The sequence below is a fragment of the Ranitomeya imitator genome, chromosome 7 (genome assembly GCF_032444005.1).
Source record: "Ranitomeya imitator isolate aRanImi1 chromosome 7, aRanImi1.pri, whole genome shotgun sequence".
NCBI lineage: Eukaryota > Metazoa > Chordata > Amphibia > Anura > Dendrobatidae > Ranitomeya > Ranitomeya imitator.
In genome coordinates this window covers 61,903,610-61,931,030 of record NC_091288.1, presented here as the reverse complement: position 1 = coordinate 61,931,030, position 27,421 = coordinate 61,903,610, and the positions used below count along the sequence as shown (strand labels likewise).

Genomic DNA, 27,421 nt, shown 5'->3' with positions numbered 1-27,421 from the left:
CTAAGCTCACGCAAAACTCGCCACATGTGCAAAACTCACCTCATGGAAAACTCGCCACATGCAAAACTTGCACACGCGGAAAAATTGCCACATGCACAAAAGTTGCAACACATGCAAAATTTGCCTCACACAAATCTTGCACATACTCAAAACGTACCACACATAAAACTCGCCACGCGCAAACTTGCTACGCGCAAAACTTGCTGCACACAACTTGTTACACTAACCTGTCACATGCAACTCGACACACAAAAAGTTGCTACACGCATGTCGCCACACAAAACTCATCTCACAAAAGTCGCTACATGCATGTCGCCACATGCAACTCAACACACACAACTTGACACATGAAACTCGCCCTAAAACACACACAAGTCTGGTATTATCCTTCAAAAATAAAAATCTGATTAATAAGCAAACAAACTACAAGAGCAACAACTGTACCATATAGGAAATACGGCAGCTGTCAGTCACATGACCTTTCTATTATGTGTATGTGTGAGCTAATATATACTGCCAGGGGGGAGGGCTTCCTGTTGGCTGGGGATTTATCAGGCTGACAATTTAGCTTACAAATACTGAGGTAAAAATACTGAGCAAATAACGTGTGAATGAGGTCTAATACAGGAGGAGATGACACACAGCTATATACTATATACAGGAGGAGATAACATACAGGTATATACTATATACAGGGGAGATGACACACAGGTATATACTATATACAGGAGCTGATGACACAACGATATATACTATATACAGGAGGACATGACATACAGGTATATACTATATACAGGGGAGATGACACACAGGTATATACTATATACAGGAGCAGATGACACACAGGTATATACTATATACAGGAAGAGATGACTTACAGGTATATACTATATACAGGAGGAGATGACATACAGGTATATACTTTATATAGGAGGAGATGACATACAGGTATATACTATATACAGGAGGAGATGACACACAGATATATACTATATACAGGAGGAAATGACATACAGGTATATACTATATACAGCAGGAGATGACACACAGGTATATACTATATACAGGAGGAAATGACATACAGGTACATCTATATATATAATTGTCTAAGGGTTTTTCTGTCTGTCTGTCCTGGAAATCCCGCGTCTCTGATTGGTCGAGGCCGCAAGGCCTCGACCAATCAGCGACGGGCACAGCATGGCGACGATGATGTCATAAAGGTTGCCTCGACCAATCAGCGACGGACACAGTCTGCCGCGAATTCGCCTCGACCAATCAGCGACGGGCACAGTATCGACGTAGATATCATAATGGTTGCCATGGCGACGATGATGTCATAAAGGTTGCCTCGACCAATCAGTGACGGGCACAGTCTGCCGCGAATTCTGGAATCATTATTGTCCATATACTACGGGGACATGCATATTCTAGAATACCCGATGCGTTAGAATCGGGCCAACATCTAGTACTATATAAAAGAGGAGATGACACATAGGTATATACAGGAGGAGATGACATACAGCAGGTATATACTATATACAGGGGAGATGACATACAGGTATATACTATATACAGGGGAGATGACATACAGGTGTATACTATATATAGGAGGAGATGACATACAGGTATATACTATATACAGAAGAGATGACATACAGGTATATACAATATACAGAAGGAGATGACATACAGCAGGTATATACTATATACAGGAGGAGATGACATACAGGTGTATACTATATATAAGGGAGATGACAAACATGTATATACCTGAATGTAGGCAGAGACCTATCACTCCAGGGCAGTAGGGGGGAGAAGGCGCTGGGAACCCACCTGTCTGACTAGTCTCCGGCGGCTTCTCCCCGCATGCTGCCCTGGAGTGACAGCTCTCTCCCTGTACCTGAATGTAGGCAGAGACCTGTTATGTTTGCTAATGACAGGTGTTATGAAGGCAATCCAGAAACACAGTGTGCTTAGCGATCAGAGCGCACACAGTGATCTGACAAATACCCAAAAATACAAGAACGAGCTCTGAGACGTGGAAACTCTGTAGACTGCACACCTGATCCTATCCTAAACACAACTAAAAGCGGCTGTGGATTGCGCCTAACAACTACCTAGGCAACTCGGCACAGCCTAAGAAACTAGCTAGCCTGAAGATAGAAAAATAGGCCTGACTTGCCCCAGAGAAATTCCCCAAAGGAAAAGGCAGCCCCCCACATATAATGACTGTGAGTAAGATGAAAAGACAAAACGTAGGGATGAAATAGATTCAGCAAAGTGGGGCCCGATATTCTAGGACAGAGCGAGGACAGTAAAGCGAACTTTGCAGTCTACAAAAAACCCTAAAGCAAAACCACGCAAAGGGGGCAAAAAAACCCACCGTGCCGAACTAACGGCACGGCGGTACACCCTTTGCGTCTCAGAGCTTCCAGCAAAACAAAAGACAAGCTGGACAGAAAAAAAGCAACAAAAAAAACAAAAAGCACTTAGCTATACAGAGCAGCAGGTCACAGGAACAATCAGGAGAAGCTCAGATCCAACACTGAAACATTGACAAGGAGCAAGGATAGCAGCATCAGGCGGAGTTAAGTAATGAAGCAGTTAACGAGCTCACCAGAACACCTGAGGGAGGAAGCTCAGAAGCTGCAGTACCACTTGTGACCACAGGAGTGAATTCAGCCACAGAATTCACAACAGAGACCTATCACTCCAGGGCAGTAGGGGGGAGAAGACGCCGGGAACCCACCTGTCTGACTAGTCTCCGGCGGCCTCTCCCCGCATGCTGCCCTGGAGTGACAGGTCTCGGCCTACATGCAGGTACAGGGAGAGAGCTGTTGCTCCAGGGAAGCAGGTGGGGAGAGGCCGCCAGAGACTAGTCAGACAGGTGGGTCACTCCGACTAGACAGGTATCATCTGTCAAGTTCACTTTAACATAAAATATTTTACATGTACTAAAGAACTGGTTTTCTTAAGCAAGGACCCACTATACATTACATATGAAAGAAGTTAAAATCTGTCACAAGAACTGTTGTCTAGATAAAAGGTGGTCTTCTCCAAGGGATAGCTATTTGGCCACATTTTACTGTACTTAAATTTGCAGTTTAATTTTAATTTCTTTGTTTTGCACCTCTGCCTGTGTAACGAGTTACATATGCTGATTATTTGACCCTTTCTTATAGGCAAAAATACACAAATTGCAGGCATGATGACTGTTCACCACTGAAGTACAACCCTTCACTCATAGACTACAGTTGTCTCCATAATAACTGTAATAGCTCATCCTTCCGAGACGCCTCTATTTCTTTTATTCTGACAGCTAGCGGAAACTCGATGCTTTGGGTTTGCAGCACTCATTAAACAGACTCTAAAGCCTGATTAACACTGTGCTTTCCCCACTATCTTCTATCCGTTATTTAATACGTTTTTTTGATACACATGTATGCAGATTACCCTACTACACATCCTTTGATTAACCCACGGGTATGCCCAGTTTCTGCCTGTTCACCTTGTAACTTTTTGCACACTTTTTGAAATTCCACTTTAACAGATCCATGTGAGCTAGATCTGGACATGGGCACCCAGTGCAAGGAGAATGTGGTTAAGTGGTTCTTTGACAAGACAGACAAGATTTGCACCCAGGTTTGGTATGGTGGGTGCGGTGGCAATGCCAATAGATTTGACACTGAAGATGAATGCATCAATAGGTGTCAAAAGACAAGTAAGTATCAGACATGGGGTATATGGTGCTCGCTCTTCTCTATTATTAACCATCAACGTTTAAGGCCCTTTCTACCCCGCAGGCTTTATATTCCTCAGTGGTCACAGACAACTGGAGGGAAGCGGTCAATGTATTGTTCTGAAGTACCATGTCGTATTATGTATAGTTCTGTGCAAACGTTTTAGATAAGTGTGAAAAAAAATGCTGAAATATAAGAATGCATTTAAAGGGCTACTCCAGGGAGATAAAAATGTTTTTCAATCTACATTGTGTCTAATACTATGGACGTTCAAACTCCTCTTTATGTTCTTAGACGTAACTTAACCCCTTAATGACAGCCAATACGTCTTTTAACTGACCTGAGATATTAGGGAATAGCCTCCCCACACAGGTGACAATCCAGCATCTGTCGGCTGTCCACTATAGCTGACAACTTGCTGTACCAGCCACGATCAGTGTTTGCACCGTCCAAATCTGTTTAACCCCTTAGATGCTGCTGTAAATAGTGACTACTTCATTATAAATAGTTAACAGAGTGTGGGGGCTTCCTCTTTATCCCAATTGGTGCACTTAGATTATGATTTTGTGGCCCTGATGTTTGCCATGGCAATTCATGACCAAATAACGGCCTTAGAGTCTGCTGGCTGGTGTAACCTGTTCAGAAGTTAGAGACATTTAGGTGGTAAAAATACACATTTTCATTCCTATCATGCCACATTGCAATAATTTCTGAAAAGAACCTGAAGGGTTAATAAACTACCTGACTGCAGTTTTCAATATGTCAGGGTGTGCTGTTTCTAAAATGGTATCACTTTGGGGGGGTTTCCCAATATATGGGACCCCTAAAGGCACTTCAAAAATGGATAGGTCCCTAAAAAAAAAAATTTTGTAAATTTCCTTGTAAAAATGAAAAATTACTGCTACATTTTAAAACCTCCTAAAATGCTAACAAAATAAAAGAACATTTTATAAATGGTGCTGATGTAAAGCCGACATGTGGGAAATGTTATTTATTAATGTTTTGCTGTGGTATGACTATCTGGATTAAAGGGATAATCAATCATTCAAAGTTTGAAAATTGCAAATTTTTTAACATTTTTCTCAAATTTCTGATATTTTTTTTATAAATAAACACAAAACATATCGACCTAAATTTACCATTATCATAAAGTATAATGTGTCATGAAAAAAACAGTCTCAAAATCACTGGGATTTGTTGAAGTGTTCCAGAGTTATTACCACATAAAGTGACACTGGTCAGATTTAAAAAATTTGGCTCCGTCACTTATTTTTAGTGATGAGCAAATATACTCGTTACTCAAGATTTCTTGAGCACGCTCGGGTGAACTCCGAGTATTTTTTAGTGCTTGGAAATTTAGTTTTCCTCACCGCAGCTGAATGATTTACATCTCTTAGCCAGCTTAATTACATGTGGGAATTCCTTAGCAATCAGGCAACCCCCACATGTGCTTATGCTGGCTAACAGATGTAAATCATTCAGCTGCGACGATGAAAACTAAATCTCCGAGCACTAAAAAATACTCGGAGGTCACCCAAGCATGCTCGAGAAATCTCGAGTATCGAGTATATTCGCTCATCACTAGTTATTTTACTATTTATCTTTTTGACATCATGTCACAAGCATTACGACTGGTCCTGCTCCCTTCGGTATATTACGTGAAAGATCAGGCGGCATGGTGAGCATCCTGCTGTCTATAGGGTCACACCTCTCAGAAAGTCTGTGTGGGGGGGATATTCCTCCTTCACCACTCTCTAATTCTGCATTGCCTGCTTGCACATTCACAGCTTATATGTGACCTGTCAACGAGCATGGAGTAAGTGCTGAAGACGCAGGGAGAGGGAAATGACATGTCACATACAAGTTGTGAACGTGCAGACAGGCACAGCAGAACAAGCGTAAGGGGTAGGTGGGACTTCACAGCTGCACAGACTGCTCCGAGGGCTAGGCTTATAAGCAGTAGGATGCTAGCCATGTCCCCTGATCTCTGAGGTAATATCCCAGAAGGGAGAGCAACAGGAGAACTGTGCGGCGAGGTCACAATGGGAAATAGTAAAATTACATGAAGTTACATCTTAGAACAGGCAAAGGGCTAAATGCCTTCATAGCATTAGACTGAGGCTATGTGCCCACGATCCGGATTTTTAGCTTTTAGCATTTTTGCGGCGGTTGTCTACTGCAAAAGTGCTTAAAAACGCTTACATTAAGCATCCCATTATTTTAATGCATTCCGCAATTTTTGTGCCCATGCTGCATGTTCATTAACTTTGTGGAAAATCTGTGGATTTGCTGCTATATTATTGTAATGGGATGCTCCGGAAAAAAAAGCGCGAGTGGATTTCCTGCAAAAGGAGTCCGGTTTTGATCAGGAACATTCTGCGGACAATCCTGAACGTGAGCACATAGCCTAAAGGTAGATTGAAATACCTTTTTCTCTCCCTAAGTAAACCTTTAATTATAATTTTTTAGCAATTAAGAAAATGCACAATGAATGAATAAAAGATAAAGTTAATTCAAATTGATGCGGCCACACTTTGCTTTAAAAACAGATTAAAGGGAACCTGTCACCCCCAAAATCGAAGGTGAGCTAAGCCCACGGGCATCAGGGGCTTATCTACAGCATTCTGTAATGCTGTAGATAAGCCCCCGATGTATCCTGAAAGAGGAGAAAAAGAGGTTAGATTATACTCACCCAGGGGCGGTCCGATCCGATGGGCATCGCGGTCCAGTCCAGAGCTTCCCATCTTCATAGGATGACGTCCTCTTCTTGTCTTCACGCTGCGGCTCCGGCGCAGGCGTACTTTATCTGCCCTGTGGAGGGCAGAGCAAAGTACTGCAGTGCACAGGCTCCGAGCCTCTCTGACCTTTCCCGGTGCCTGCGCACTGCAGTACTTTGCTCTGCCCTCAACAGGCAGACAAAGTACGCCTGCACCGGAGCTGCAGCATGAAGACAAGAAGAGGACGTCATCGTAAGAAGATGCGAGGCCCCGGACCGCGATGCCCATCGGACGGGACCACCCCTGGGTGAGTATAATCTAACCTCTTTTCTCATCTTTCAGGATACATCGGGGGCTTATCTACAGCATTACAGAATGCTGTAGAAAAGCCCCTGATGGCGGTGGGCTTAGCTCACCTTCGATTTTTGGGATGACAGGTTCCCTTTAATTCATCTATGTACTATTGCACAAAAATCAGAGATTTTGAAGGGTTGTAGTTTGGCATAATTTGCTATTTGTATACCTAAGAGGTGATAATTAGTGATGAGCGAGTGTACTCGTTACTCAGGTTTTCCCAAGCACGCTCGGGTGTTCTCAGAGTATTTTGGTGTGCTCGGAGATTTAGTTTTTGTCGCCGCAGCTGCATGATTTGCTACTGCTAGACCGCTTGAATACATGTGGGATTCCCTAACAAACAGGCAACCCCCACATATACTCGGGCTGTCCTGTAGCCTGCAAATCATGCAGCTGCGGCGACAAAAACTAAATCTCAGAGCAGTCATAAATACTCGGAGACCACCTGAGCGTGCTCGGGGAAACCCAAGTAACGAGTACACTCGCTCATCACTAGTGATAATCATTTTTCATATGTAGTCTGAAACAGTGTTTAACTGAACCAGAAACAGCTGTGTAGAGAAGGCTTAAAGCTCGGTGAGGAACAGTCAAGTTCAGCTATAAAGGTGAGGTTGTGGAAGAGAGTTTCATGTCACAGATCACGTACCTTGGTAAGACTAAGCACAGCGATTCATTCAAAAAACAGTGTGCAAGTGTACCTCGAAGGATAGATGCAATTTTGAAAGCAAAGAGCGGTCACACGACTATTGCTTTGATTTATTAATGCATTTATTATGCATTTTTATATAGCGCCATCACATTCTGTAGCCCTTTACAGACATCATCATCATCACTGTCCCTATTGGTTCTCACAATCTAAATTTCCTATCAATACGTCTTTAGATTTACTTTTTGTTCATTCATTTTGTAAGTTATAAAAATAAACTATAAACACTTTTGTTTTTGAGATCCTTCTTATTTCACAGCATTTGTTCCATGCCTCTATGAAACGTTATCACAGTACTGTAGAATCAACCTCCATCATTATAACCTAGCCATTAAACATAGTATTCCGGATGGAAATTGAAGATTTAAACTTTAATACTATGAGCTAATAGGTCAATGCCAAAGTCCTTCTTTGCAAATCAAAAAAGAGTGAAGAAAACAAATACATGGCCGGCTTCAAGAAATATTTATAACAAGTACCTGTAATTTTCCATAAATGTGATTTTTTTTTCCTGGTGTAAATGCCGCTGTTCTCCTGAATCTGTCTTGGTTGTTTTTTTTTCTACCTGTGCCTCTCCATTCCTGAGCTGTAGTCCCCTTAAATCAGGTCTTATTAGCCAAGTAGGCGTGCATCTTCTTGAAGAGTAAATCCCGTTTGGCTAACAAGACTAGATTTTCATGCAAGGCAGAGAACCATATTTTAGGAACAGATAGATTAAATAACAAAAAAAAAACTAAAAAAAAATGCCAGATTCACGAGAATAGCAACATTTCTGAAAGATAAAATATTTCCAGATCCTGGTAACTGAAGAATCAACCAACAAAATGTCAGAGAAATCACTCATTTTTTTCTCTTAGTCTATGAATTTTAAGAGTTGGTCATGCTCTCATTTATCTCACATTAAAAGACCAATTAGTAGAATACCAAACTGCAAAACACATTACATAGAAATCCCTTTCCCGTTTTTCTTTTTTCAGATCTTTACACAAACAGTCAAACTGTGATTTCATTGACCTAGTCAAGTACTTAAAGGGAATATGCCACCAGGTTTTTGCTCCCTCAACAGAGAGCAGCATAATGTTGGAAAAGAGACCCTGATTCCAGCGATGTATCACTTAACTAACTGGGTGTAGTGGTTGGGATACTATCAGAGTTTTTAGATGTTGCATGTAGCAGAGCTCAGAAAGCTTACCCCGCCTACAGCCCTGATTAGCAGCTTTCTGTGTACATTGTGAGGGCTTGTTTTCACTTGCGAGGAACACGTCCGTGTTTCGCATGTGGAAATGAAGCTCTGGCGCAGGCACTCCGGAGCGGAGCGTGCGGCTCCATGTGGTGCTATGCGGCCGCACGCTCCGCTCCACAGTGCCGGCGCCAGAGCTTCATTTCCACATGCAAACAGGCCGACAGATTTCCTATAAGTGTAATTCGGCATCAGCACTAGCAAAATATCTGTCTTGGCTGGAATCCCAATGTATAACCAAATGTTATGAAGCACTTTAGTGCCTTTATATTTGGCATGCTCTTAAAGTGCTCCTTAGGTTATCTCCTTCCCATAACATTAGTTGTGCTTCTAACTCCTTTCTACATTTACCAGTTTGTGGTATTTTATTGCATAGGTTACAAAATGGGACCTTTGAGGTGTTAAAGTATTTGCATCAGTATACAAACCAGTAAACTTTTATCTGTGATCTTTTTGAGATCACTTATAAAAAATATTAAGCAGTTAATATTTTGCTTGTAAGAAATAAATAAAACATCTATTAAAAACAATTTTTTATTCTTCTTCTACTAAAATATCCCCCAAATAGAAAATACCGACATGACTGATGTGTCCCCCCTTCCCGATACTTGGGTTTCATCAGGGGACCAAAGCAGGACACTTGGGATCATCCATGACTCCATTCTCCTTGTTGCCTGAAGGATGTCAACAATGGTGATATCCATGGCATTCTCCATCAGCCACTTGTGCACCAGGCGAGTGGAATCATGCATGATCCCAAGAATTGTTTTTGGTTCCCCTGATGAACCCCAAGAATCAAGAAGGGGTGAAACGTGCCATTTGTACCTGTATTCTCTATATGGGGGAATATTTTAAGGCTATGTTCACATGTTTCGTTTTTTGCAGTGTTTTTTTTAATGCAACTTTTCAGCTGCTTTTCACAGTACCTGCAAAGTCTATGAGATTTCAGAAATCTCATGCACACACTTTGTTTTTTTTTACCTGACTGTTTTGTCATAAGAGCTTGATTTTTGCAAAATGCAACATGTCACTTTTTTCAGTGTTTTTCACCCATTGAAAGCAATGGATGGTGCAAAAAAAAGGCTGCAAAAACGCTGAACACAACCCAGGTATCAGATTTTGCTGACAAAAGCTGATGAAGTTGAATTATATATATTTTTTATGCACTAAACTTTATCAGCATGTACAAGAGACCAATGTATCCGGACAAGAACGCAGTTAAAAAGGCACCAAAAACTAAGCAAAACCTAAAAAAAACGCTGCAAAAATGCAACGTGTGAATATGGCCTAATATAGGAATAAAGTTTTGTCTTTAATAAACAATTTAATTATTTCAATTAAGACAATCTTTCCGAGATATCATATTACAACCCTAACTTTGTAGATAAAGAGAGAACATACACTAGATCAATGCACATTTATCAAATAACAACTATCTCGACAGCAAGTCTCTGCGGCTCGTGGCACGGCCATAAAGGCTATGGGAACATAATTCTGTAATGACAACAGTCGGCGTAGGCGTAGGTCTCGCTCCATTTTGTATTCTTCTAACAAACCATCATTTCTTACCGTTTCCTAGGTTCTCCGTGTAACATGATTTTTTGCTTTCTTTTGACTTGATTTTTTGCCGTAAAGTAGCTGCAGGTTACTTCCCAAACCTACCAAATGTTTCAAAGAATCTTTCTTCCACAAAGCCATCATTTAACCGGACGTCTAATTATTATCTATTTTTTTTCCCCTCTGTGTTTGATTTAATATTCCGGAAATTCAATCCTATTTTAATTTCTTTTTAGCTGTTGAGAAAACTATGCAACTTCCAACGCTGGAATCTAAAGCAATTGCAGGTAATTTCAGCCGCCGTCCAGCCAGGAGGTCAATGTTCAGACGCAGAAGGATTCACCCAGAAAGAGCTCAACTTTTCCAAAAGAGGACAATTGTCAATTAAAGATGCAGTGTTTATGGATTTTACCTTCAAGAAGGGCATCAGTCAGTGACCACTTTAAACCTCAATCTTGTGACGAGAGACATAATTAGTTTTTTATATATATATATATGCATAATGGCCACTACTAGATGATTTAACTTCAATGGTGTACCTCAGAAAAAGCGTGTGCTTTGTAATACACATTTAAAATAATGAAGAAAGTTTGAAAGCAGAATGAATATAAGAAAAAAATCAAACTTGAACGGAATATGTCACCAGTTTTTGGCTTCCCCATCTGAGATCCTGATTCCAGTGATTTGTCACTTACTTTGCTGATTGCTGCAGTTTTGATTAAAAGTTTTATCTGCTGCAGATCTCCCAATTCTCTAAATGCTGAGCTCTGTATAACCCTGCCCACACCACTGATTGGCAGCTTTCTATTTTCACTGTGCATAGGCAGAAAGCTGCCGATCACTGGTGGACAGCTTTCTATCTTCACTCTGCATAGGCAGAAAGCTGACAATCACTGATGAGGCGGGGCTATACAGAGCTCATATATAGAGGACAACTTGGTAACAGCCCAACTAATCCTGCAATGATAATCTCTCTTCCCTCAGATTAGGTTGCAAGAACCTGGTGACAGATTCCCTTTAAAGAAGACCTGCCACTTTCCATAAACATGTATTTTTTTCCCCTGATATAGATGCCACTGTTCACTTGAATCTGGCATGGTCTATGTTTTGTTCCAGCACCTTTCTGTTTCCGAGACATGGTCCACTATTCCCTGTATACACATCTAATCTTTTTAGCCAACTGAACATGGCTTTCAAGAAGATGACCATAGATAAGAACTCATAACCACGCGCCTTTGGCTTAAAAAAGACTAGATTTACATACAGGAAAGTGGGGTTCATATCTAAGGAATGGAGAAGAACAATAGAAAATAATGTCATATTCCAGAAAACATCACCAGTTAAAAGAATATATGTAATTATGGCAAGTGATGGGTCCTCTTTTAAGGGTTTTACTGGGACTTTTTTGTGTGAATTATTCTTAGAATAGGTCAACATTGTGGTATAGCCATGAATGGTACTGCTGTGCTTTCCTCTTCAAGTGGATGGGAGCGAGTTGTAGTACCAATCATGGCTACTACACAATGTATAGGACACTGTCAACTCTTGGCCACTTCGGGCCCTTTATTTAGCTGATCAGGGCGGATACTGAGACTCAAACCCCCATCAATGTGGAATTGATGATTTATAAAGGTATTGTCCAGGATAACATATAAGATTCTGACATTTGCAGCTTACTTCTGTTTATTTAAAGGCTGACTGTAATCTCTCCGTGTATCCAGAGTGCTGCGGTCTTCACTTGCTTCCATGTATCAGCACAATCCAGAACTGCGCTCATTTCCTCCCTCGTGCTTTCCTCTTTGCATATAGCCTTTATTCTCTGCTCTCCATAAAACTGTAAATACTTTCCACTCTCTCCACTGAAGATCTGGGTACAACCCCTCTCTTTCCCTCCTGCTATCTTTAACACTGAGAGAAGGAAGGAGAGAGCAGAGGGAGCCAAAATATCAGAACCAGGAGAAGGAGAGCTGATGGATTTGTAACAGTTTTGCAGATTAGTCTAGATTAGCTAGATAAAGCATTTACAAACACACTTCATTAAAAAAATATCTACCGTTTTGCTGCAAACTATTTAGAAAGTTGCCAATGAACAATAAACAAAATGTGTACCAAGGCGTACATAGCCTTTAAATAGGGATGATCTGTAATATCAGAAAGGGCTCAAATAAATGAGTGACCCTATTTCTAGGAACTAACCTTTTTGGATGTGTGAATTGGGTATTCCAAAAAAAGAGAAAACAATTGGGTGCTATTACATGTTCGTAGCTGAGCCTAAGGTACCGCAAATGGCTGACCACTAACTGCTGTCTTGTACCTGTACTGGCAACTTGAAACTATTGGCAAGTACAGATCATCTAGTAGAGGTCAGCCCTATGTACTCCCCATCGCTCAGCCGTGCCTTCCTCAGTCTTAATGTGTACAGACATCATTTCATTTATCCACTGGGCAATTTAAGACTTACCGTATTTTTCGGACTATAAGACGCACTTTTTTCCCAAAATTTGTTTTTGGGGAAAATGGGGGTGCATCTTATATTTAAATGTACTTACCAGGAATGTGGTGGTGGCAGCAGGAGTTGGGCGATTCTGTCAGCCTTGGGCTGAGAAGAAGGGGGTGTTTGGTGGTATGACACTGCAGGGCGATGATATGACTTCCATCCAAGACTTGTGCGGCAGTATTTGGTGATGCTCGGTGGTGCAACGGCTCCGCCGACAATATGTGAAAGCCTGGAGTCCCTGCACATCCATAGGTGCAATGAAGTGGCCTCTGGGAAAATGGCCACCAAAAATGGCGCATGCACAGATTGAAATCTCAGGGAGACGAGATCTCGGTGTCGAGATCTCCATCTGCGCATGCGCCACCTCCAGTGGCCATTTTCCCAGATGTGGATGGATATGCGGAGGGGGGCACCTGGCTTTCAGAAAATGTCGGCGGAGCCCCCCTACCACAGAGCAACACCGAACCTGCCGCACTAGTCTAGGATGGGAGCCATATCATCGCCCTGCAGCGTCACACCACCGAACACCCCCTATGACCCCGCTCCACCAGTGCTGTCATTCCCCCCAACCCCGGTATGCTGAATTTGGACTGTAAGATAGACCCCCATTTAACGCCTTAATTTTTTTCCCTATTTTCAATCTGAAAATTTGGGGTGCATCTTATGGTCCGGTGCATCTTATAGTCCGTAAAATATGGTAGTACTTTTTAGCTGTGAAATGTTCTTTTTCCTCAAAGGTTACACCCTGAGGTTATAAAGCAGGACTTGTTAGCCTTTGTTTATTAATTGCATATATGGATAACATATTTAAATAAATTAATGTCTTATTTTCTAATGGTATGGGACATTTTGAATTCTTATGGAAGGTGACGTGACAGAGTTAACCGTACAATCCTTCATATTGTGAAATTTAGTGTAGAAGTGTTCTTTCAGATCCGCTCCTCTCCCTAGGAATGTATTCCCAAGTCATGGAAAATGTTTTCACAAACATAATACAGTACACATATGTGAGTCTGCAGTGTGTTTTTTTTCCCCTAAAATATTTTATTAAAATGATTCACGGATCTGTTTTCAGTTTTCGAATGTTACTTGGTCCCAAACAGATGCAAACTTAATAAAAAGTAAACTGAAGCATATGTGAGTGTTCGATACTTGGGATACAATGAGCATATGTGAGCGGAGGGGCAATCATGTAGCCAACACTGCAGAAAGGCCACGAAAGTTGGCTTGGCCATATAAATTGTGAAATAGCCCAAATATCCTGCCAGAACTATTGCCCATTTTTCAATTTGAGATGTCAGTTACATCGTCTGCTAGTAACTTTGTTGTATTTTTATTTGTTTCCTAATTATACTCATCGATGATCGCCATTACTGTGTATTTTCCTAATTATGCTGAAAACTAGATGGCAGCCCGATTCTAAAGAATCGGGAGTCTAGAATCCATATATACTTTATTTATTCAAATGTAAGAATAATACAATTAATAAATAATAGTAAGAAAGAACAAAAATAATAGGCAGTATATGGAGAAAACACCAAACAAAAGTTCAAAATTGGTGTGAAAATGTCACTGAACCACTTCACAACTAAATATATATAGTTTTGGTAAATGGTATTATCATTTTTTTGACGAAATTCGGCAGGAGCTTGAAGAGCAACGTCACTGGGCCCGCCTCCACGCAGTAGAAACTTGCTGTGAGGTAAAAATTCAAAAATCACACCAAAATGGCGGGTGGAGTGTGTCACAGTACGGCACGTTTCTGATTGGTCGCTCGCAGCAGGCGGCAACCAATCAGACACTGGACACTGTTGACGTCACTTATCTCCGGACATTAGCTCCGGACATTAGCTCCGGACAGGAAGTTGGCACAAATTGCAGGAAGTAGTATTCTAGGCAATTATATATTAGATAATGTAACTGCTTTGCAAAAATCAGTTCTCCCTCATGTTTTGAACATCGGTTCTCTTTCTATGCTGGGGCTCATTCCAGTTTCGGGAAAAATAATACCAACGATAACTTAATATTATTTTTAACCAAAACAGGAATGAGTTTCAACATAGAATGAGAAGCAATACGTAAATGGTTGCTGAAATAGCTAAGACTTACAGTCAACATGCGAACAAAGATGCAAAGGATGTTATTTACGAAGAATAATGTCTTTGTATGGAATCCACCCAAGTTCTGACCACTTCCAGTAATCTGCCTTGGATTCTTGGCCATAGAGACAGATTTTACATGAGAACAGGCAGCGGTAATTACTTCTAGTAAATAGATGATTTGCAGTTTTGATGGTCATCCCATCATCTATCATCTACGAAGAAGTTGCTTCAAATAAATGCATTGATTCTTTCAACCTTTGATATTTGTGCTTCCTCATGTTGGGATTTATCCAGTTATGAAACTATATTTTGCCAAAAACAAGGTTTTTACCAAATATTTGATAGAAAACACCCAACCAAGAGCACAAACCACAGTTGCAATCACAATTATTTATTTAACTTTCATTGCCAATTAAGTTTAGCAACAATTTCAAACTTTCGGCTGTTTACAACAAACCGATGAAATGAGAATAATTGAGAAAGTCCAACACGACTAATATAACAATTGTTTTCTCCAAACTAAGCAAAAAAACTTCCTTTTAGTGACCACTGCAGAATTTTTCAACCTCTTCATGATAAGCGTCTTTAGTATTTAGCCGAGCACTTTTGGCTTTTATGACCTGTTAGAAACACGATGCAGAGCCAGAAACCAGCTGTCCTGAGGAATCTCATTCGCAATGGCCTCCAGTTCACTAATATTCTTGGGTGGGCAAGAGAGTGGCCTAATAAAGTTGGTGGAAGAGATTGTTACTTTGCATAAACTAGGGAATGGATGCAAAAAGATAAAAAAGGCTGTGAATGTTCCTAGAGATATACTGGAGTTGGAAGCATAGTTTGAAAGTTCAAAGTTAAAGAAAGATCGACTACGCTACCTGGACATGGCAGAAAGAGAAAGATATTATCATGAGATTTCTGGGAAGGCAGGTAGTCAAAAACCATAGAGTCAATGCAGAATATCTGTAGCCATATTGCGTTACAGCAGGCACTGATGTTTCAGATTGCACAGTAAGGTGCATTTTATACTTTGATGTTCTCTATCTCTTCTCTTCATACCAAGATGTAGACCTCTACTGTCCCAAAAGCACAAGAAAAATCGGTTCTAATAAGCATACAGAAGTTTTGAGATTCTATTGTATGGAGCAATGAAAGAACTGGATTTTTTTTTAGCAGTATGTCAAAAGGTGGAAGAATGAAGCATACACTAAAGAGAACACACTGCCTACAATGAAGCAGGGTGGTGGTTTAGTGATGCTCTGCTCTGGGACTGCTTTGCTTTCTCTGATGCTAGAATACTACAGGGTGTGCAACGCAAGGTGGATTCAAGCAAGTATCAAGAAGTCCTAGAGGAAAACATGATGTCTTCTGTGAGGAGGCTGAAGTTTAGGTTATTGTATTAATTCTTTTTTTTTGGTGGCAAGGAAAAATACATTTGCAATATCTAGGAGAGTAAAGATAGTGTAGAATTAGTTTAAACAAACTGCATGCAGAAAAATATTTTAGACAGAAATAAGACAGTTGAGTGTTTTGAGTTAGCAGTGGCCTTCATAATAGGGGAAATATGACTTAGCTCTGCTAATGTATTATGTAGAATACTGTCTACAAGTTTGGTTGTTATAAGACATTCCAAGAGGATAATGATCCCAATTATACCACAAAGTCCACCAAGGCGTGATTTCAGAAGTCTAGAAAGATTCTGGATTGACCATCACAGTCAACTGACTTAGACTCCATAAAAAATCTTTGAAGAAGGCAGGCGCAGAACACAAACCCCAAAACTATTAGTGAGCTGGACGCCAATGCCCATGAAGGATGGGCTAAGATTGATCAGAAACAATCCCAGAAGCTAGTGTCCGGTGATGCATCATGCTTGTAGCAGGTCATAATAGCCAAAGGGGCTCTACTAAGTACTTACGATGCTTCTCGTGAAGGGCTTAAATAATTCTGAAAATGCAAATGTCATTGAAAGTGGAATTTTGTGATGAATTTGAGAAACATTTGTTACGATAGTTGGCATGAGCCGTTTCAATTTATTTTTATTGATTTATTGCATAATTTGGTGGCTGAATAATTTTGATAGCCAAGTTGAGTAACTGGTAATTATTAATTAGCAGAGTCAGGTAAATTGTCAAAATGTAGCAAAAGGGTGGCCAGTGGATTTTTCAAGTGGATCTGAAGTTTGATGTGAGGCTAATTCACTTACAGCTAGTTGACTTGTCACATTTCCTCACAGAATTGAAAAAGCATTAAAAAGATACATTTTGTGAGGTGTTTATTGGATTAATAAAGATTTAATTATTCCTGTTGTCCAATTGTAGGTGTACATACTTTCTTTCCTTTCATTGGTATGTTCTGTAGAGAGTTTCAGTGTTTGAATGCATCGCACCCTTAAGGGTACGTGTCCACGATCAGGAATTGCTGCGGGTTTGACGCTGCATAAATATGCAGCGTCAAATTCGCAACGGCCAGATGTTACAGCATAGCGGATGGGATTCCAAGAAAACCCATGTCCACTATGCGTGCACAGACGCCTGCGGTTCACCCATGGAGACGGACATGTGGCGCTTCTCTCCAGACCGCAGCATGTCAATTTCTCTTCCGGAGATGTTAGTTTCCGCAACACAAATTTCACCCATAGCATGTATCAGATGCAGTGAATCCGCACGGTTCAGTGAACACATGAAGATTCACCTGCGTTCAATAGACGGCAGCGCTTTGGACGCAGCGAACATGCGTTACGTCCACAGTGCTGCTACTTGCTGATCATGGAAACGTAGCCCAACTTTATATTAGTAGTGTGCTCAGACCAATCTTTTGATCTTTACGGGGCACCAACAAGACGCTTTGCTTTGTCAGCGGTACTTTGATACAAGGCTAAACTTTTGCCCCATGTGAAATAAAGCTTATTGACGGGCCAATGAATACTGATGGGAACAGAATAGTAATTAGTATGAATGTTTTGTTCCCACAAATTATGTTATTGGCAGCACATCCTTACAGACTGATAATCACGATCGAGAGCTCTTACGAACACTCGCCCACAGATTCTCAGCTTGTCTAAATGAAAAATAACTTTTTGGGTGTGCGCAGGGTATAGGATATGAATTTTACATCACAAAATGTGAGAGGTGTCCACGGCAACTATGTCAAGGTGCAAAGTCCTAAATTATATTGCTTTATATGTATAAAACCAATTAGATTATTGGGAAGTAGCTATATCACTGTGGCCACATCTGTCAACATTTTAGGAAAAATAAACACTATTACACAATTTCATACTCCCATGTACAGCTCAGCAATAATTAAGTCCAGAACACAGTATATAGAAAAGTAACCAGTAATAAATATAATAAATCTCAATTTTTATACATCAACCCAATAGTATATATATATATATATTTTTTTATTATTATTTATTTATTTTTAAAGGCACATATTTGGTAAAGAAAAAAAGAAAACAAAAGGCAAAAAATATTATTTTGAGATACACTGAAATGATCAAATAGTTTGGTTACCATGTGTCTGTTCCGTTTTAGGAACAAATAATCTAATGCATCAGTTGTATAAATGGAAGCATTATTGATAATTATATGGATTCACAGTAGAAAAAAATCCTGCCGAACATTTTTTTTCTTTCTAAAAAATGACACCCAGATGGACCCCATAATAATCATGCTTCCATCAACATTACTGATACAACAGATCATTTATTCTGTTTGTTTGTTTTTACCAAAAGGACACGTTCTTCAAAAGGACTTGTTTTCTATCTATCTCTGTCCGCTTAATAATGGATTCACAGTTCTGGCTTTACAGAATCCAGAGGAGGATAGATGGAAAACAAGTAGGTGAAAAGGTGTACCGCAAAGTGTGCTTGGTTGGCACAGTCATTTTGTGATTGCAAGTTCTGTGGAAAAAACCTCCACTAAGGTAGCAGATAAAACAAAATCTAATATCGTATAAACTGCTCTTTGTCATTTATAAAACATTTCCTAAACAGTAGTAGCGGACTCCAACATATTGGATGCACTAAACAAACTTTAAGAGCCAGTATTAACAAACACAGGTCTGATACAAATAAAGGTTTTCTATTACAAAGTGTATTCAAACATCTACAATAGGAACATAATAAAGAATTCTCCAATATAAGGGTTAACCCTATAGAAACGATTGGGGAATTTAAAAATTAAGGAAACTTATAAGTTCCAAGGTTTGGTATACACAAGACTGGATGTAACCCTTGAAGCAATCAAATGACAAATCAAAATGGGATCATAAATTTAATAAGAGATATTTAAAAACATAAACAAAACTATATTGCATTATGACCAAATTCCAGGTCAATCCATAAATTATATTTAATTATTTATACTTATATATGCATTCATTTTATTATCATAGAAACAAAAAATCAATCAAGAGGAATGCTTTTAGAAAAAAATAGAAACATATATATATTAAATTAATTATTTTCTATTAACTGTTTTAATAAGGAAACCTTGTTATTCATTTACTCACTGAAGTGTGCAGTGAAAAAAAACAACTAAAATTGGAAAAAAACAACTAAAATATGTTTGGCTTTATCTGCTTTCTAAAAGGACATCTTTAACCTAAGATTCCGCTGTTTTTAGGAAAAGCGCCTCCTATCAGTAGATTATGTGGCAAATTTAAAGAATTTAAAAATTTTAAGTAGGGTAGGAATTCATTGTATGTATGAGAGCATAACACACTTGAACCACGTTGGCCATTTAGACCAATAAACAGTTTCAAAATCAGAACATTCGCGATATCCCAATCATTCGTTCTATTCACCCGCCGATTGGTGTCCTCTTCACTCAGACTTTTTCCTTGGATTTAAAGACTCCCTTTAAAAACATCTTAAGATTAATGTTTTATAGCCCAATTATAAAGATTTAGTTAAAAAAAAGAAATCCGATGATGACAGAGTGCAAGTTTGACCTTTGGGCCAATTAAACCATTCTTCTGGACATGTATCGTGGCAAGAACAGATACAATATTTTCATCATTCTTCCATCATCAATGTATGAAATAAAGAACTATAGCGGGAGCTTCCATTGACTAGTTGAGGGCCTTTTGCGAACACTCCTTAATTATAGACCACGTATAAATGAAGTCATAAACCATTTAATAGGCTCTTGTCCCATGAGAAAAGGCCTACTCGTTCTTCTGTTTTGAAGCCTGTACGCTGTTATTAGGCATACATAAGCCTACAGCTATAAATTTGTCACATTAAGCCTTGACGCCATATGTGGATTTACCCAGAATTCCTTGTTTTGGATGCAGTTTTACCCTTAAGATCTTGATTGAAGTCCTATAGAATTTCCGGCTAGTTGGACATCTGGGTCACATTAGACGCCTGCACATTAAGGAGATAGATGCTTAGCAGTTCCTTCATGATTACCCAGAATTCCCTACGTTGCGTAGGGGGCTTTGTACTAGTTTTGGCCATTGGACAACATCTTTTTTTTTTAGAGAGCTGAAGGTTGTGAAAAAAAAAAATCTAAAAATAACAACCAATCATGGTAGGAAAGGCAGAAAAAAGAATACATAATGACGTAATCTCAGACCCATCTACAAACATGTGCTCATGATATAAATCTGATATATTGCCAGATGGGTCTTGACATCTATTGGAACAAATCCAATGATCATGCATTATATTATCTAGACATCTGAACTACTGCGTTAGAAACTGTAGGGTTTTTTTTTCTCTTCTCTTTAATATCTTCAAAGATTGGCAGCTTTTACGGCTTGCTGTTACTTTTCATTTGAAGCCAGCACATGTCGTCTTATAATTAAGTCTAAAATAGCACAGAAACGTTATTAAAAAGTGACTAAAAAGTGTACATTTCAGAACCAGTTCCAGGGATGAAATTGTAGAGTCTATGTCAAGTTTCTCCTTTTACAATAGAACGGCTGACATTTTGTGAGCTGCTTAATTTTTCACATATTTTACAAAATATTGGATTGGGATATGTTTTACAAAGTAGACTATAATTTATTAAAATACTTAAAGTGTAAATGTGGAGAACTTGCAGCAGAATATCTGTGTCTGCCTCTGGCTCCTCCCTCCTCCATAGACTATTATAAGCAGCAAGTATCATCTCCTAAATCAGAAATAGGAAAATTTGTTCTGCTGAGAGTCTGAGATCAGTCCAGGAGGAGAAAGCAGCACATTTCTTGTATTATTATTATTATTTATTTATATAGCACCATTGATTCCATGGTGCTGTACATGAGAAGGGGTTACATACAAATTACAGATATCACATACAGTAAACAAACTAACAATGACAGACTGATACAGAGGGGCGAGGACCCTGCCCTTGCGAGCTTACATTCTACAGGATGGTGGGGAAGGAGACAGTAGGTTGAAGGTTGCAGGAGCTCCGGTGTTGGTGAGGCGGTGGCTCCGGTAGTGGTGAGGAGGCAGCTGGGTCAGTGCAGGCTGTAGGCTTTCCTGTATTATCAGACCTATTATAAAGTTTCTTTTCTTCACTTATACTAATTGTACTAAATAATATTCTCTTTATGAAAAAAAAACAAGTATTCTTTAAGTATTCTTAATTCTCAATGTGAAGTTATTCGTAAAAGCTTTGGCTTGGTGGACACTATTGTCCTGATTCATCAAGATCGAAAATGTTCTCACCGGTCTTGATGAGGGACTATGGTGGAGATTCATGAACCTTTAGAAACCAACCTCTGTGTAGCTTTAATTTTATACTTTGCTCTTACACGATGAAAGCTTTGCTAGGATCGGTTCTTAAGGGTAGTTAAGACAGTTTTTCTTTTAGGCAGTTTTGTTGATTATTTGAAGAGTAACCATAATTGCATTTATTTTTTTTCATAAATGAATAATACATGTGAAAACAAGAAAGCTTGCACTATGTGTTGTAAGAAAATTCCGCTTTTTTTCACCTGAGCTGATTATTCGTTCTCAAAAATCTCAATTCAGGTATAAAATCTGTCGTGAGTGAAAATAGATTTTTGCATTTCTGAGCTAGGAGATGACATTTGGTGCTCATAAAGTCCTATGGAGGATTGTAGCTGTCGTTGCAGGAGAACTTGCAGCAGAATGTCTGTGTCTTCCTCTAGCTCCTTACTTCTCCACATAATCTTATCAGCACCAGCTGTCATCTCCTGTCTCTGTAACGGGGAAATCTATCTTCACTGAATTTAGATGTTACTCATGAATTGAGAATGCAAGATCAGTCCTCGAGGAGAAATAATAGAATAAAAAGTATTATATACTTACAAGAAAAATTTAAACACTTGCTCTCCAATTTGCCTTCGTGTACCGTAAAAATTGGCACCTACAATTTTCACTTCCTGCTGTGTTTTCTTTTACCTACTTTTAATTGCTTTTCATAAAACCAAAATGTATTTTTCTTAGTGGGACCGGAGGCTTGTAAACTACCGAAGGAAGAGGGAACCTGTCGGGAGTTTGCTCTAAAGTGGTATTATGACTCCGAAACCAACAGCTGTGCCCGTTTCTGGTATGGCGGCTGTGGCGGAAATGAGAACAGGTTCAGCACACAGAAAGAATGTGAAAAGATTTGCATTTCAGGTAAGTTGTGATCTAACGAAAGCCATTTGATAACTTTAGAATACCCTTTAATAGATATGCTGTAATTTATGCTGTAATGCATACTAATCCACAATGGTAACTACATTTTCTGTTTTCATTCCCTCACAGCACCTCTGAATCCCAGTGTAGTCTCTGCAATTGGAACATAAAAGTCCTGGATTTTTACCTTTCCGGAGGAGATAACCCAGGATGCACTGCCCCTCCGCTCACCCTATGCCCCACGTCATCTTGCCCTCACATAGGGTGACAGAGGCTCAGAAGTTTTATCAAAATGGTGCTAATTCATATGTGGAAATGGAAAAGACCGTACTGGAAATATTAACTCTTTCCGTGTTGTAGAATGTTAGCGGCACAGACCTGTCCGTTCCGTCATGTGGAGCACTGCTGCGCTCTTCTCTGCCGCACTGAAAGGGTTAAACCGGTACTTTCATCTTCCATCCGTCAGCAGCTGTGTCAGGTTTTTAATTTTAACGTCAAAACCCCAACTAAAGAGTCTAACCCTAAGATATCCTGCCCCTCTATATAACACCTGCTTCTTCAACAACGCTCCCTTCTAATTTCTCCGGTATCCAGAATTGCAGCCCGTTTTCTGCCATACTTTTAAACCACCTGACTTCTTTCATTGAACTGTGAGACCCCGATGCCAACACAAGACGACATTTTGTTGCGAATAGAGGCTATCAAACTCTCATTTTCTATTCTTTACAGCAAGGCACCGTCAACTTTTTGCACGGACGGCACGTCCCACGGAAAGTGACGGGTGTTAACCATTTCTTCGTCAGAGTGGCCTTTTTAAATATTGCAGTGCAGTACTCCTTAGGCCACGTCTGGTTATCATAGGGACTGAAAGCTTTAGGTTTTACCACTTGGGATAGAAATTAGGTAGCCGCAGTCATTGCAGGCTATGCAAAGGTATACATTTATTTTGGTTGGGTCTGTTCTTGTTATTTGTAATTTTACACTTTGGGGGTAGGGAAATTATTTGCTATAAATTTTGAAATTTGGACTTTCTTTGTCTGTTTTTATTTTTTTAATGAAGGGAGATGATGCAAAGACTGAATAAAGAATGAAGAGGTGTTTAACTCTGTGTGTGGTTATTTTTATGATAGACTAAGTCACCATTATAAGTCTAAGGACCTGTTCATATGTAGGTTTTAGTTGTGTACCAAGTGTCCACAAAAAAAAACGAAGTTTTATCTGATTTCTGGATCAAACTCGCTCATTCAAGTTTTCTGGTTAGTCAAAAAAAAATGGCTAGCCCACAGATGCCATGTTTGCCTCATCTGAGTGCTGTCCATTTAATGGTTAGGAGAAACTCTGATTTTTTTTCTCATACGATAAAAACAGATGCCACACTGATGATAAAAATGGACACAGACCAAAAATCGCTGAAAATTGGATCAGCACACTGATTATAAATTATCTCTTTTTTTCTCATATGCACAAATATAAGGAAGTCTGAATGAGGCTTTAGGTTATGTGCCCACAATGCCCTTTAGTACCCGCTAAGTTTTTCAACCAGACGTTGCTTCAAGAAAATGACGGGGTGTTTTCACCAAAGCATTATTTTTGGCATCTCTTATTTTTTTTATTAATATCCACTTTATTATATTCCACTAGTTATTTTTTCATAACTTGAAGAGGAAAAAAGTCAAAAGACTGAACAGCGACATTGTTTTACAATAGAAACATTCAGGAAGAGACCTGCTGCAAAAAAGCCTCCTTGGTTCACACGTTGAGTATTTTGTGAGTTTTTAGCAAAAGTATTTGTTAGCTAAAGCCAGAAGTGGGTGATAAATACAGAAGGAGACGTGTTTCTATTATACTTTTCCTCTAATTGTTCCACTCCTGATTTTGGTTTACAAATACTGATGTAACTGTGGTCACGAGGTGAAAAAGACAATCCGACCGATACTGGGAATAGATCTAATAGATATGAATGCTTCCTAGTATAAAACAATGTGCAATTATAAGAGTTGACATGATAAAGGGAATTTTCCAAATAATTCTCATAGTTAGAAGAGGAACCTTGTCAATAAATAAAATGATTGTGTTACCATCAGATCTACAGTACCAACTCAATGACCATTGAAGAATAAAGCCCTCGATTCATCATTTGCTTTAAGTCACTCTTCTTTTTTGTCTGGTAATATTAGTTGCTGTTTTTTGTACCAAATTCATCAAAATAGTGCACGTGGCTTATAGATTTTCCACAAAGTAAAAAAAATCATCATTATTTTGTCTTTAACCTTTTTTGCGCTACCTTTCCATGCAAAGAGAGCAACATGTCCTAAAAACTGAGCAAAAAAATTCTGATGTGCATAAAACTACTCTAGGGGTTAAACTGGAGTACATATGCAGCTACCTTTTTGACTTTTCGAAACTTTGCAAATGATGAATTATGGTGAAAACATTTGGAAACCCTAAATTCGGCTCAGAATGTAAAAAAATTAAAAAGAGAGACAAATACAATACATATAAAATCAACAGGTGAAACTCCCAAAACTAGACAAAGAAAATGCACAATTACTTTAATGAATTGTGCACAAAATGGTCAGTTCTTCAAAGAACGACAGGTAGAAACAGAAAAGACACCTTAAAGTTAAAACCCTTAAAGACATCTCCTGAGAAGGGAGAAGAGCTGACCCTTCAATCTCCGTTGAAATAGCCCTTAGAATTGAACGTATGGGATTAATTAAATCCAAGAATAGAGAGACTAATTAAAACCGGGGAATTAGAGAGCTAACTCTTCATTGATGTAGGAGCTCCCTGCAGTGGCCAGGTAATTACATCAGGGAGATTTGCTGGAAAAAAAAACACAGAGTCTGAGATCCATATATTGAAGAAGCAGATAAGTGGAAAATCTAACATCTTCAGAGTTAACTTTTATTCTCTTCAAAGAAAAAATGGACAATTGCAGTTAGACACTGTCTGCAGTGCCCAGATATGAATATAGGGGTTTTCATTGATCTGATATTTATGGGAGATATATTTTTGGTGTCATAGCGAAGGTATGAACAGAACACATTAACTCACATCACCATAGGACCATTAGAACCCCTCCAACTTAATATCTATCCAATAGATCATACTATACATGCCATATTTCATCTCTAGCGAAAGGCAAAATCGTGATAGTAAACATAATGATGATATCTACCACATGGGACCTCCAGAGGCAAAGATATCCTGTAATTTGGGGATCTCATAAAATTCTGAAGGGCTGAGCACATCCCACAAACAGCCCTCACATGAGCTAATTAAGGAGAAGTATGTGGATGTAACCTTGATCTAAACATGCAGAAATTGGGTTTGGTCATTTGGTCCTTTCTCAGTCCTGGTAGATACAGCTTACTGCAGTTCTGTCCTTTTCTCCCCTAAGGAGTACCTTCCTCTGTTAAGCTCTGAGCCATTTTGGTGACATCAGGTTTGGCATTTCTTATTGTTATTTCTTTCTATTTTATATAAATGTACAGTATATACCATATTGTTTTGTTCCAATTTTGGGTCATCTTTGCATATTTTTTTTATAAACACTGCCTACTTTTCTGGATTAAATATATAAAATTTAATAGCTGTGTTCCTCTTGCTCTGTAAACCGCACCCCTGAAGTCATATGCTACCGGTAAAGGGTGTCCAATCAGCCTGTATAAAAGATTGGTGGCGGCAGCTAGTAACTCTTTTTTTTATTGTGGAGTTGGCAATGACCATGTGGGGGTATATATACAACCCCTGGCAAAAATTATGCAATCACCAGCCTTGGAGGATGTTCATTCAGTTGTTTAATTTTGTAGAAAAAATAAAGCAGATGACAGACATGGCACAAAACTAAAGTCATTTCAAATGGAAACTTTCTGGCTTTAAGAAACACTAAAAGAAATCAAGAACAAAAATATGCTAGTCAGTAATGGTTACTTTTTTTAACCAAGTATAGGGGAAACATATGGAATCACTCAATTCTGAGGAAAAAATTATGGAATCATGATAAACAAACAAAAAAACACTCCAAAACATCACTAGTATTTTGTTGCACCACCTCTGGCTTTTATAACAGCTTGCAGTCTCTGAGAGATGGACTTAATGAGCGTCAAACAGCACTCTTCATCAATCTGGCTCCAACTTTCTCTGATTGCTGTTGCGAGATCAGCTTTGCAGGTTGGAGCCTTGTCATGGACCATTTTCTTCAACTTGCACCAAAGATTTTCAATTGGATTGAGATCCGGACTATTTGCAGGCCATGACATTGACCTTGTGTCTTTTTTCAAGGAATGTTTTCTGTCACGGCCACTCCTTCCGCTCACTCTTACCCGCTGCGGCGCGCTCCTCCTGCAGGCGCGCGTCCGCTCCTTCATTCTCTGCTCTCTGGTTCTCGTCGGGTGCACGTGCGCACCACCCACTCCAGCACTTCCTCTTTCTGATTTGCAGGTGCTCTGTATCTCCTCTCTGTGATCCTGGAGGACCGTGACCTGGAAGTCCTCCAGCACTCCATGTATATAAGGTGATTCGTTCCTCTGCTCCTTGCCTGTCTGTCATTTGTGCTTCTGTGACTCAGGTCTACCATTGTCTTTGCACTGCGTGTTCTGAGTCTCCGCTCTGTCCAGCTAGTTCAGCTTCTCTGCCTTCCCAGGCTTCCTTGTCTCCTCGTCCAGCCAGTCCTCCCAGTGTCCCCTCCGTACTATGTAGTCTGGAGTCTCTGTCCTGTCCCGCTTCCTTTGTGTCTTCCCCTTCGCAGTTCTCCTTTGGTCTCACCGGTTCCCAGCTCTTACCTAACTGTACTTCATTTTGTCTCACTCTGTCCGTCCTGCGCCTAGCTTCTCTATCTTGTACTTCCTACTACCTGTCTCCGGGTTCTAGCTTCTGCGGCAATAGTCTCCCTTGGGTCTGCCCCTAACACTCCCTGTATAG

At 39.6% G+C, this 27,421-nt stretch overlaps 1 protein-coding gene across 7 annotated transcripts in view; it reads left to right on the top strand.

Annotated features, from left to right (window-relative positions):
- Window positions 1–23,598, top strand: part of COL6A3 (collagen type VI alpha 3 chain) — a 158,057-nt gene extending 134,459 nt beyond the window's left edge. For 6 of the 7 annotated variants that reach the window (XM_069733332.1, XM_069733331.1, XM_069733329.1 and 3 more), the window contains 4 exons: window positions 3,551–3,721; window positions 10,551–10,601; window positions 22,322–22,495; window positions 22,625–23,598. In XM_069733332.1, coding sequence (XP_069589433.1) covers window positions 3,551–3,721; window positions 10,551–10,601; window positions 22,322–22,495; window positions 22,625–22,665 — 437 coding nt within the window. In that variant the 3' untranslated portion in view covers window positions 22,666–23,598. The remainder of the gene's footprint in view (window positions 1–3,550; window positions 3,722–10,550; window positions 10,602–22,321; window positions 22,496–22,624) is intronic. The other variant, XM_069733328.1, reaches the window with a different exon arrangement.
- Window positions 23,599–27,421: the final 3,823 nt, after the last annotated feature.